The sequence below is a fragment of the Vespula pensylvanica genome, chromosome 2, assembly GCF_014466175.1.
Source record: "Vespula pensylvanica isolate Volc-1 chromosome 2, ASM1446617v1, whole genome shotgun sequence".
Classification (NCBI taxonomy): Eukaryota; Metazoa; Arthropoda; class Insecta; order Hymenoptera; family Vespidae; genus Vespula; species Vespula pensylvanica.
This window is the reverse complement of record NC_057686.1, coordinates 14,520,099-14,534,553: the sequence shown is the minus strand read 5'-3', so window position 1 is coordinate 14,534,553 and position 14,455 is coordinate 14,520,099. Positions and strand designations below refer to the sequence as shown.

The 14,455-nt window shown below is 35.7% G+C and overlaps 1 protein-coding gene across 6 annotated transcripts in view; it reads left to right on the top strand.

Moving 5' to 3' along the window:
- Positions 1 to 14,455, top strand: part of LOC122627150 (tensin-1-like) — a 187,827-nt gene that overhangs the window by 137,003 nt on the left and 36,369 nt on the right. For all 6 annotated transcript variants that reach the window (XM_043808051.1, XM_043808050.1, XM_043808052.1 and 3 more), the window contains one exon: positions 3,859 to 4,005. In XM_043808051.1, coding sequence (XP_043663986.1) covers positions 3,859 to 4,005 — 147 coding nt within the window. The remainder of the gene's footprint in view (positions 1 to 3,858; positions 4,006 to 14,455) is intronic.

The window sequence follows — 14,455 nt, the reverse complement described above, 5'->3', positions numbered from 1 at the left end:
CGTCGCGAAATAAAAGTACGTTTATACCTTTACCGATATTACGGTAAGGTAACTGCGCCAGCTTATAAACGTGATGTATGTAAAAATATATCTCTCATATGTGCGAGGGATGAAAACGTGACCTCGAGTTTTACGTGAGCTTCAAATCGAAATATGTCCTGTTAAACGAGCGCATATTCGACTTTTTTCGATTTTCTTTTAGAGATCAAATTATCTAGATTAAATTAAAACGGAAGATGAAACGTCACGTTTCATAAAAAATAAAATCTGCGGAACAAAAAAAAAACAAGAAGAAAAAAAGAAAAGGATACAAAACTAGTAGCGATCAAAGAGAAAAATTGTAAAATATTAATAACATCTTTCGTTAAAGAATCGTATACCGAATACGAGCTATAACTCAAAGACAATGAGAACGCTTTTGTGGCTATAAAAAGATACTTGAAGAATATTAAAAGTCGTTCCGGAAGAAGAATCCTGCCATGTAGGGGAAAGCGATAAATTTTGATCGAACTCATCGACGAACGCGTTTATACGATTCGAAACGTTCCAGTATAAGTACGTATCTAGAATATACGTTTGATCTTTTTCCTTGCTTTGATGTAATGAAGTAAAATATGAAAATCTAATACTTTCGTCTCTCTATATACAAAATATCTTTGCATGTAATATCTCTTATGTCTGCGACATTACTCTAATTTGGAAAAAAATGTTAATCATAAAAAATGTGTATAATAAGTATTCCAAGCGATAAAGAATTACATACATTACATGATCTACCGTTGCTTATATACGTAGAAAAAAGAAAACCTATTGAGCACGCACAGACGGTAGGAAGTAAAGTTTCCGAAGGTCATTACGTATGGTTATTCAGCGAAATCTTTACCAATCGTGCATCTGCGAACTAATGATTTGCGGACTGGTCGAACAATATTTCGAAACTACTCAAGAGAGTTTGAAAACGTAGCGCGAAACATCGCGAGAGCTTGAGTTTCCATACAATTCTTTTCCTCTTTTGTCCCTTTTTTCTTTTCTTTCTTTTTTTTTTTTTTACCACGAACGAATCCAACAGTGAATCATTAAAAGTTTCATGTTACCGTTGAACGAATTCGATGAAGAAAACTTCGCCACGGTTGCTCGATGTCGCCCGTTTCCAAAGTGGCCAATAATCGCGATTTATTCCTATTTTTTTTTTTTTCTTTTTCATTTCTTTTGTCGCCGCGGTTTAACTGGCGTTAATCAAAGCACCGAGACACGACAATGTCCCTATCTTTTTCTCCTTCCTCTTATATTATCATACTCTTCAATTAATTGCCTAATTATTTATCGGTCTTCAATAAAATTTAAATACCATCATTCAAAGGATGTTTCACGAGGAAATTTTATAATAATAAATTGTTTCTCTCTCTTTCTTTATCGATCTGTCTCTCTGTCCCTCCCTTTCTTCATCTTTTTTAGCTTAATATGCAAAGTAACGAAAGCGTGACGCAAAGTAATAACAAATTTTATATCCTGACGATTCCACTGTTTCGCGCCTCCGAACGCTTTGACATTCGAAACGATGAAAATTCATGTTCTCGTACATCGACAGCTCGTTTAAAGCGAAACTTTTTATGACCATTATACGATGTATTAAACTATCTAAAGGTTCTATAAAAACCTATTAAAATCGTCTCATTGTGATAATAAAAACGTGGACATTAAATGCGAGCGAGCGAAAATTTGAAAAACTTTTATACGAATAAAAAGTAGCAGGTTTATGCAACAGCGATCTCTATCGGCGATCGTTCAAAGCAGAAAGCCCGAACGAATATGCTCGTATACTGAATACGTATACGTCGGTAGAACAGATAATTTTATGTTCGTCACATTGTATTTTACAAAAAAGTATAGATCATCCCTTATTTTATACAATTTTTTTTACACGATCATAGTATGTTTACTATATTTTATAAGATAGTATTAATCTATCGATCAACCGATTTATTATAGCGTCGTTAAGTACTCGATCGCTAGTACTTAAAATTCACATCCTACGTTCGTCGCATCGGATGTAATACCGAAGATTTACTATTGTCGCTAACGAGCCACGATATCTTCAACTACTCCTTCTAATACGTATAAGTGATATTTATGAGATATCTCGCTTAATGAGGATGCTACCTCTCCCAAGCTAACTTTCGAAACAGTTAGTAAGCAACGCCCGCAATGCTCGAATAAATTCTATTCGGACTGATTGAATCGTATAAAAAGGAGAGACAATAACGTTATCGTCATAAATTGGATCGAATTTATTGGCTAATATAATAAACACCAATATCCTTTCTCAATTAATTCGTATAACGATGAAATTTAATATCAAAGAAATTGAACGTCGTTATTGTCCCTCAAAACGACAAATTGAAATGATATAATAAATAAGAATAAACGTTCGATCAGACATTGTCTACCAAATTTATCTTTAAATACATCAAGAGTAATTTTTTTCGGTAAACCGATAAAAAGACGGTAAAAAAGCAGCTTCGAAATTCGAGTTCTCTGCAGACATTTCCTTGCTTGGGAGTCGAGTCGAAGTACGTAGGTAGGAAAGAGTGAGGTAGATAAAAAGAGGGAGGGGGCGTACTAAACCTTTCTCCGACGTTATTTACCCCGACGAAGAAAACCCGTTATCCGTAATGATGCACTTTGGAAGGAGCAGCTACGGAGAGTAAAGGATATATATATATATATATATATATATATATATATATATATAAAGAGAGAAAAAGAGAAAAAGAAAGAGAGAGAGAGAGAGAGAAAGAGAGACATGTCGTGCTTGCACTACTCTGGAAAAATAGAATGTATGTGGTCGTATATATGTGATTTCGAGAGTTTTGACGTACACGGCGAAGCTGAGAAAGAACGATCCGACGTGTGACGAGGCTTACGTCGAAATGATAAAAACGACGAAAATTCACGAGGAAGAGAGAGAAAGAGAGATAGAGAGATCAAAGCTATGAGGCCGAGTACTGTGCTCGTCGAGATAACAAATTCCTGCGGCATGAACTCCCATGTACCGTATTTGTAGAGTGAAAGGAGTCGTGCCATTTTACATTACGAACTACGAGCTAACCATTTCCGCTTCGATTCACGCGCAATGGCTTCTTCTTACGGGATAGAGGAGCTAAGGGTCGATCTTGATTTAAATAAAATGAATTATACTAGCACATACCTACCCATTGCGTTACGTTCTCTTACGAATCTCTAATGTATCGTACCACATTCGATGTATCGTACATCTCGCTAATTTATTGTCTCCCTTTCGATTCGTTTAACAAACAATAGAGAAATTTCCGTAGAATTATCATACCCAATAAAATTTTATCTATTTTACTATTTACCAATTTTATCTATTGTTATTTATTATCTCTTGCTTTTCAATTTTCATTTATTATTTGCTATATTATCTTGTCAAACATATCGGACTTTCTCTTTTTATTTTTGTATTCACCACGAACAGAAAATAAGCAGTAACCTCGATAAGACTAATAATTACACAATGATAAATGTTAAGAAAAATAAGAGTCATTACGTACGAACCTTGAATAAAAGAAGATGGAATTTGTGGAATGCAATGCAATCCAATGTAATCGCCGAAGGTCAAAGGGCACACGCGACAAGTAAGCGGCAAGAATCAAAGGAAACCAAAGATATTATTACGTATCGTTGTATACCTGTAAACCTGTGTCAGTATACCTGTGAAAGAACTAAAGCAGCACACTTATTGGCATTAATGATAAATGTTACATATATATTTAAATATGATGAAAAATAATATCTCCATGGTTGTATATTCCTCATTTTCTTTTTTCTCTTTTACAGTGCGTGCAAATGGCGCACGCGTTAAGGCGCATCTCCTACGCGACTTGTGAACCCCGACACGCTCAGTTCAGCTTTTTGGCTCGAGAGCCTAGGGCGCATTTCAGCATCCAATACTGCCACTCGTTCGTCACCGAATCTGCAGAACAGGTAAGTCTTGCATATTCTCATAATTTTTTCTATACTCGAACAAAAAGAAAGAGAACCAAAAAAAAAAAAACGGAACAAGTATCCAGGTAGTCTACGCACAATTTTGTCTTAACGCTTTTTTCCATGTACAAAATCAATCATTCGAAGAAGTACTTATCTTTTCTATGGGGGAAAAAAAAAAAACTTTCATACGATCACGAAAAAGATATTTCATTGGTATCCGTGAGACAGGAAAGAACACTATTTTATACGCTTGAAAAAGCGTACAAAACTTCAAATCGTTTCGTCTCACACGTATACTCTCTGGTAATTCCTTCAGCGGAGGAATCAACGAACGGTGGCAAAAAAAAGAGGAAATCTCTTCGCGTTGATGTTAGTTCTTAAAACGAAAGGACTTGCGATTCTCGTGAGGTTGGATGGACCGAGTAAGAAGAGAAAGGAAAGATAGAGAGATCGAGAGAGAGAGAGAGAGAAAGAGAGAGAGAGAGGTTGTCCTTGGCAAAATCGTAATAATGCATCGCCATCCTCTAGGACAAATTGCTCCGTCACACTGAAAAGACAGTCTCAGCGCGAAGGATATTACTCGACGATGAAATCCGTTACGCGAACGCAAATGTTACGCGAATAACGTCCCAACCATAACTGCCACTCCACATCCGTAGAAACTCCTTTGGAATCTATTGCACGTGCGAAGTTATTACACCATAGTAAACCTTCCATCATTAAGAGAGTCGATGTTATGAAACTTATGCCACTTCATGTTAAAACGCAACTCTCAACCTTGTAATACGATTGCAAGGCACTTCATTACGATCACATCGTGAACTCGTAAAGGGTAACATACACATCGATACTACCTGTTTCTTAAAGTCATTGTACAGTAATTCGATAAACTTTTGTATTGTTATTTAATGATTTCCATTCGAAATGTTCTTTGAGTGTTACGGTCCATAAATCGAATTCCATAGAACTAACATTAAATGAAACTCGCATTAATCCAGCGAAATAAACTATCGATGTATCGTATAAATTATATCATATAATTTATATGGATGAAATTGACAACGAGATCATTATCGGACGAAAAAGATTATTTAAAGAAGAAAACTATTATTCTATAATAAATTAAACAATTATAAAGTTCAAAGAATAGAAAGATAGAAAGATAAGAGGAATAGATATCGAAAGAGGTATATGTATCAGGGAGTGAGGGTTAAAAGTAGCACGAATGGAGGGTGTACATCAGAGACCCATAAAGTCCGAGAGTTCTGTTTGTAGCTCGTTGCATCGTTGAACCGCCATTAGTCTTGGCATCGTGAATTCAGACTCTCTCTCTCTCTCTCTCTCTCTCTCTCTCTCTCTCTCTCTCTCTCTCACACTTTCTTGTGCGCAAGCATGCGAGTACTCAACACATTTACAGAGACACCGCAAACACGAACCGCCACCCTTGCTCTGTCCTTACCCGCAAATACCGACGCAACATCCCTAGCTCCTCCGAAGCTGTTCGCATAATCGACGATGATCACTACGAAGGTGTCCTGCCGTACTCGATTAAGCCTACAAACATGCTACGACGATCTACTCTGCTCTTAGTCAATAACATTGATTACATCTTCCGTTGATACAAAGAAAATTAAAGATCTTTTGCAACGTGACAACGTAAGATCTAACATTACAAGCTACGAGCTTTAGTAAGAATGAATGGTCTAATTAAAATAAACAGCCTAATAAAATGCGTTCAGTATTTGCGTTTAGAATTACTAGATATTATTAGTACACGGTTGCATGCAAACGAGGATATTACTGTCGATCTTGCTAATGAAAATATATGACTTGTACGATCCAAAGTAAATAACACGTTGATTGTAAACGATAATGAAAGTGGTATATTGATACGTTATTAAAATAAAAAGAAAAAAAAAGAAAGGAAAAGAAAAAGAAAAATGAACGCAACGTTTTGCAATATCTTTTTAATATCGTACCTTAACATTTAATAGAGTCATTGTTTTAACGAAGCTTCTTCTCCAGATGAAAGATCGTAACTAGTAAGTAGATCCCAGTAATATGGCTATCTCTTTGCCGACGACCTTGACATTATCCGTAACTTTCGAGTCGCAACTCGAGTCGCTGCCTACGTGCACGAAGTGTTCTACTCATTAGACCCTATCGTCCGGTCGATCTTCATTAGGTATCACTTCGTCTAGACGCACCTTGCTTTTCTACGAGACTCCTATTGCGAGACTCTCAAAGGCACGATACGCGTGCGCAGCTATTTAATCTCTTAGTATTGAAATTATAACCACGACGTCGTAGTTGTAGGAAACAACCTTTCCAATTCTCGATAAATATCGAGTTTGTCCGATGAATTCTAAAATACGAGAATATTATTCAAAACGAATTTTATTCATGAAACGTGTTATCTTTGAAATTGGATGTAAACTTCGAAATGTCATAATATTCGATCACGCGACGTCATTATGACAAAGTTTTTTTTTATTCAATCGATGTAATATAAGTCGTTTCTTATCGCCATTCATATTGACCGATCGTCAACAACTTCTATAACGATGAAAGAAGATCCAGACTCGAGAACTCGTTGTCCGTAGAAACTTCCTTTCTCGTAAATCAGGATTAGAGAAACAAACGAGATAGTAAACAAAATAAGAATAAAAAATAAGTAATGGTGAGATGCGATCGAAGCACGCGACCACGACGACGACGACCACGACGACGACGACGTTGTTGTGTGGATCCAGTAAGAGAAAAGTAAAATCCAGGAGTTCGAAACTCGTTTTGCCATTTCGAAGGATCGGTTTCTTGATCTCACAGCGATCCCTTCGGTCGTTGACGCGTTCGCCATACTTTTTTAAGTGGAAAATATAACCTCCGGTACGCCTACTTGCGGTCGAAGTAATAGAAAGAGAGAGAAGGAAGTTATAAAATAATCTTTAGAAAGGAATGTCATAAGACCGATCATTCATCGATCACTCAAAGTATCATCTTTCTACCCACGCATATATATGTATATAAATATAGGAAAGGAAAAGGACAGAACGAGAGCTACCGCTTTTAAATATGGAAAAATTTCAAGAACGTAAAAGGCAACTAATGGAAAATTCAAAGCATGAACACCAACAACGGTGCTTTATACAACGGTACTCTATACCACATATCATTGTACCTTTCCTAATCGATGCCTTTTATGTTCATATGGCTTTCTAAATATTCTATTTTAAGTAAATTAAATATATGTGTTATGTTACTGAAATGTACTCTTTCGTATTCGTCGTTTCCGATATTGCGAAATTTTCGATCATTAATCCTTGGATATCTGTTTTATCGTTAGTATTTTATACCGAGTAATTTGCATTTATGACTTGTTGATTTCCTATCGTATTTTAAACCTGACAATTATTCTCAATTGAATTCGAAATTCTAGCGATAGGACAACGATAGAAAAATGTTTGCTTGTTATTCAAACATTTACACACGCGAGATTAAATTGGAGAAGAAGTATTAATAATGATAAACAAGGAATCTCGTTTATCATCGAATCATTTATTTATATATATTTAGAAATTTACTTAAAAAATATCAAATAAATATAAAAAAGATATTTGATGTTCTTTTACATATAATTGAATTAAATCATTGAAAGATGCCTGTCAAACGGTTTTACAGTTTTTGTAAAAGTAAAACGAGATGTCGAATCAAATTCGACATAGGACCATAAAATCATCTACGAGTGAATCGCAATAAGATGAAAGAAAAACGAACTATCGAAAGATGACGTTGCGAAGAGAAGAATACGCATGAAGGAATGCGACGTGAGTTATAACGAAAGATGTTCTTTCGATATATCGCGATTATATAATCGAAAAAGTGCCGTCCCGATATCCGTACGATCACTCGGTAGAAAAACGATCGCGCATCGTTTATGAAACCAGTTAAACCAGTGAGAGGGCTGTCCAAGCGAACATGGTTGTAAGGTGTGTACTGCTCCTTTTCGCTCCGATAAGTTTGCCGGCTTTGAATATCGTGAATGTACCGAGAGAGACTCGTAAAGAAAGCACATGTGGATAACCCATGTTCTTGCTTACGTTCTATACGTAAAACATACGCATTACGGGATAGTAGTATAGTTGCACTTGCGAAATGGTATAACTCGGTTTAACTTAAGTGAGAATAAAAGAAGTCAAAGAATCTGATCAGAAATTTATTCTTCGAATAAAAATATTGTCAAAGGTTTATCCGTAGAATTATAATATTTCATCTATCATTAGAAAATAATTATTTTTTAAATTCGAACACATCTCTAAGTTTGTGGTATTGGCTAAGAAAAAAGGAGCGAAAAAAGAACGTAACACCTGATAACGATCATGTTTTTCCACAAGTGTTTTATGGAACTAATAAAAAAGGCGGAATGTTCTCCTCTCGACGAAATGGAAAGGAGGTAAAATCTTTGTCTCTTGCAGCACACCCGGGAGTTCGGGAAAGCTCTCTCTAGGGAAATATTTCAAAATCTCAGCGACGTCGAGGTAGACATCGGTGGAATGCAGATCTTTCCTAACAGGAAGACGTAGTCGTAGGTAGTACGAGTAGCGCCATTCATGGCTGCTGACTCATTGCGCCGAGAGATAGAAATAGAGATAGAGAGATGAGAGGAAAGGAAAGAGAGAAAGAAAAAGAAAAGAGACAGACAGACAGAGAGAGAGAGAGAGAGAGAGAGAGAGAGAGAGAGAGAGAGACAGACAGACAGACAGAGGGTTACAGCTCTTCCGGTTGCTGTCGAGTCTCCGTCGTTGGTTCTCTAGTTTCGACGTACATATCTACTTACGTATCATCTCTTGACAACTTGACTCTTACCACCAGCTGTCAACCTATACGTGATCATATCTATGACAACAAAACATGGTCGGTGGTCTTTTACTATCGTGATGACACTCCGAAAGCAAAGTGTTCCTTCGGAATATTGCAAATTCTTTATCTTCTTCTAAATTTCTCAACGACTTCGAATTTATAATAATCAGTTGGACTATATATTATGCATGTATATTATGAATTCATTCTGGGCATTAAACAGAAGTTATACAAAAATCAACTACAACTACGATTTTATGAATATTTCTTTACGATCGTTAGTATTGAAAGTAATCACAATGAAGTTCGTTAGGGGAATGAAAACGAAGCGAAACGTTTCATGGCTCTTCTTGCTAAAGCGCAATGAAAGTAATAAAAGTTCCGAGTTTATTCGGGTAGGATGGTCGTATTATTAAATGTTCATGAGACAAATTTTAATACATAATTACTATGTAACTATACAATCTCTTTCACTCACGATGTTGCATCGTACAAAGGGCCTATCTTACAATGAGCTATACACAAAGAAGCATTTTCTAACACGATAAAGTCTCGATTCCTTTATATCTACCTTTAGAGTACCGTACGTAGTCTCATAGCGTGGAATATTCGTTCGTCTCATCCCAGATTCCTTCGACCGTCTCTCTATTATGCGCAACATCACTTCTACCTAAAAGGATCCTTTATCACGTTCAAAACTCGATGTCAGAATTCGGTGTATGCTTTGCATCCTCTAAAATTACTCTAAAATTTTGCCGACTAATGAGATGGAAGTAACTCAAATAACAAAGAGATATATATATATATATATATATATATATATATATATATATATATGAGCGTCTGTGTGTATAGATAGCATTCTCAATATGGAGACACACGGAAAATTAAAATTTCCTAACTCGTTCAATGAATTTGAGAACAGAAAGTTCTATTATGGTATTCACGTTCCTCTCGTCTTGATAAAACATTCACAAGAGTAGCGTTCCTTTCAATTACGATCTCCGTACGCTTCTAATTGCGTATTGAATCCAGAGAATGTGTTTATCGATATCGAAGTTACGATACTGTTTAAGAACTACTCTAAGGGCATTCCATCGATTAATTGCTAATGAGAAGATATTGCGCTACGCTCGCATACGTGCAACATATCGTATGGAAGGAAGAGAGAGAGAGAACGAAGCTAGATTTGCTGTAGCCCTTATGTCCAGTCTATTGTCATTGTATATACAACCTATGTACGTGCTACCGCTTCAGGGCTTTGTATTCGCAATAGGTAAGTTCGTTCGAAGCATTTTCGATAATTGTAACGATCGATACAACGATGAGAGGTAAATCGAATCGTTCGAAAAAATCTATCGAGAGGTACGACTGACAATGAAAATAAAATAAGTTTTACAATTTATGATTAATCTCCATTGTATGATCACTTTGTTTGTTTTCTGAATTACAAAACAAAGAAAAATACGCCATTATTTACGATTTTAAAAGAGTCTGGTCGACCTATTATTACACGTATACATACATACATTTATATATAAAATACTACCCACGTTACTCTTCGAATGAGTTAACGCTCACGTGAGAAATGTCAACGAGAACTTTAACAATGAATAGTAATAATTCGTAAAAAAAAAAGAAAAGGGAAAAAGTTAGAGGGAAAAAAAAAGGAACATATCCTTCCTTTCTATTATTCACTCGAACGCGAGTTAATGCGACTATTGGATTCGAAACGGAAGGGCTACACACGTATTTCGGGTGTTTTACCTAATTGAGCGACTAATAGATCGACGAAAGTGCTGCCTCAACCGAGATTCATTTCGTCCTATTGTTCGTAACTAACCCTCCATTTTCGATGCTAGTGTACACAACTACTCGATACTCCTATTCATATAGCTTTCATTTAAAATTGATAGAAATTACGTTTCGTTATCGGAACAATCGTAAGTTAATTGTAAATACACTCGAATATGTTCTCTCGTTTTTATTCTGATCGTTCGTTTCGTATAGATATATCTACGATAAATAGCTTAACTATTCTTCGACGTAATCGATCTACATATATGTTCTAAATGAAAGTAATTTTAAAAGGATCAATATAAATATATATCGTATATACATTCACGTATTATAAATTTGAATAAATATATTTACGACGAAGCGAAATTACATAGGTAAAATAAATATTTTTCATAACAAATGACGTTTTACGGTACGGATAAGATATTATGAGATGTCGGAACTAGAAACATCAAGCCCGGAAGACGTCGAAGAAGCGTATATTTTTCCACAACCGGCAGTTAGAAGATGACCGACGTTCTCGAGTGGAAACCAGAAGCTATTTGGTAACCGACGAGCTTAAAGCAGATGAAGTCTTTGAACTGCCCTCGAGAATACGAGTGGTTCGTCCTTTACTTTGTTTACAGACTCAACTCAAAGAGACGAAAATCAAATGGCTACGATACGAATTTTGTTTTGAAAAATATTCTCGTATATAAATATTATCTAATAAATAATTTATGTTTTTCTCTCTTTTTTTTTTTTATTTCTCGATACGTAGAAATAAGGTTGAATAATTTTTCCGTAATAATAATATGTAATCATTATTATAGATCGTTATGTTTTAAAGCAAAGAAAGAGATACAAAAAGAATACAAAATTTTGAAGAGAAAATCATGAGTATAATTCGTTGAATCGTACGAACCAGACATTTTCTTTTTACGAAGAAAGTAAAAGATAATAAAAAGTCGTTTGTGCGGTTCACGTTCGTACCTGAAACTTGGGTGCGGATATCCGCGAGCAAAAATTCACCTCCGCCAGCAGGTTTCGCGAACAAGCAGCATTATTTAAGGTGAGTTAGTGTGCGAGCACCGAAATTCAAGCATAATGCGTGTAATATGCCAAGAGGTATGCTACTGCGAAATTATTATATCGTCGTTATATCGTAAAATTTTATCATTTTGCCATTATTTTAAAGATCTTCGAACGAACGTCCAAATGTTGAAATAAATCTTAAAAAGCTATTTTTATAATTTTTATCGTTATATATAACAAAAATTCGTAACAATTAAAAGACCTCTTCTTAATTATTCACATACTTCATATAACACGATCAACAATTCAGAATGCTCTTTGCATAATCAGAGAAAGAACGTTTCAATTTCAAAAATTCTTTAAATGTTTCTGTTTTTATTTTCTCCGACTGTATTTATTTTTCTCGTCGGATGATGGTAATTCGAGTCAACAGCAACAAGTAACCTGCAATTTTCACAAAAATAATATGTACGGAATATCAACTAATCTACGTCGACACTGGCATACTTGTATTCTCATATTTCTCATGGAAAGATGAGCCAAACGAGGATAATTATCCGTGTTTCGTTGTTTTTCTTACGTTATACTCGTTAAAAAATAATGATGGTATTGTTAATAACGAGAACGAAGTTAAAGTGGGCCGATTCATCTTAGATCATCGCAGCGCAGACTAGTATTAATATGCTTGAGCTCCTGATGTTATGTTAGAATTCTGAATTTAGAATGATATTCTCCTGATTCCATCAACGATATTACCAAACTCCAGGCAACATTGGAACGCAAGATACGAGCGATTGGTTCTATAGTATGCTATATCGATACGAGGTCAGACCACAGAATGCTCGTCACTATTGATGCTTTCACCACGATCATTCACGACACGCGTCGTGTAATTTACATTCACGAACTGACACCGAAATGCTTCGGTTTGTCTGTATTATTGAAAGAAAATATTAGAAAAATGTTACCAAAATCCTATTGTTTGAGATATTTCGTATTAAAATCTAATGCAAATTTTTATGAAAAGAAAAAAAAATAAATAAATAAGTAGACCGTTTTAACGCTTGAGCTGTGTACATCATTAATTATACGAATATAAATTTCTTGATATGCATATTTGACGATTAAACAGTGATAATATAATAGTACGTTCGCAGTAATAATGTATAATAAATATTAATAATAAATATTAATAACAACGCATTTGATGATGATAATCGTAAAATTAATATGACGAAATTGTGAACAACGATATTGGTAATTGAAAGGTAAACCGCAAAATGCACGTTTCGAAAGCTGATTCTTACTGTGTGCAACGTAATTCGAACCTGTAATAAAATATGCGTATATTGTTTTCTCGTGAGTTACCTTCGGTTATCGTCTTCGTCGTTATTCCTTGAGATCTTCTCGAAGACTAACACGTCGTCGATCGTTCGTCAGCTCTGACCTAGAAACTGTAAACACACGTTCATCACGTACGAGATGACGAAAGTATAAACATTGTTTATTGAGACGAAATACGTTTACTCGTTAAAAACAAAAAATGAAAACAAATGGCGCGTTCTGATGTTCTAAATAAGAAGAAAGTTATCGTTTAAAAGGAAACAAAATTTTCGTAGGCTAGTGGTGTTTCAAAACGAGAATAAATTCTATTGCGATGCTTTTGCCCGGGTTATCGTAATATTCTGAACCTAGAAGGTTAGTGGAGGATGAAATTGAGCGGTTTGCATGACGGCTCTCGCGGATATGAGAAGAAGCACGAGAAGGAAGGTGCTTTACCGTCGATCGACGAAGGGAGGAAAAGGGATAGGTACTTCAAGTATCTACCTACCTAAATACATAGATATATACATACATATATACGTGCATATATACATACGTATATGCGCCTATTGACTTCCCATGTGTATCAATTATTCAGGCGAGAGTCTCTTTGAATAATTCATCGCGATTTCGAGCTTATAAGTTCGGGCGAAGCCGCGATCATGGACTAACCCGTTTACCTTCGTCTTAACATGCCGAGCTTCGTGTTCCTCCTTCTCCCCTCCTCTCTCTCTCTCTCTCTCTCTCTCTCTCTCTCTCTCTCTTTCCTTTTCCTCTCTCATTTCCTCTCACATCTTCAAGAAAGAAAAGAAACTACACCGCGCTCACCTGCGGTTCTCCATTCTTTTCGATCGACTACGTGTATCGAGTGTCAACCGAAAGACGCTACGTGCTGTAGAAAGAGGAAAGAGAAGAAGGATTGGCAGACAAAACCATGCGAAACGAGGTACCAACGAGATAGAGAAATTTCCTCTCATCGTTTCCTCCAAATCCTTTCTCCCCGTTCGATGATCATCGAATTACATACTTACGCTATCTTTCCTCTTTCCAAAGCTAACGTATTTACACGAAAATCGAATTAAACCAACGATTTGATATTCTCGACGCAAACTTAGTTGGTATGTATGGAACATTCGGTGACATCCTGGTTAAAGGCTTATCAAAGGATTTATCCTCGAACTCCCTCGTATTATTATCCATCATGATAAATTTTAATAATTCCCAAAATACTTGTTAGATCAAATAAGGTTTATGCTTAAAGTTTGATAACATTAGAAATTGAACGACAATGAACATATTGTATAAGTGCGAAATGATAAAAGGAACGATTGATCGAATTAAGATCGGTCTCGAAAGTTTTCTTTCCTCTTAGGTAATACCTACGAAAGAAAGAAAACGTTGGAGGAACTCGTTGGATCGTCGAGACAAGAAAGAGAGAATGTCGAAAGTTTGA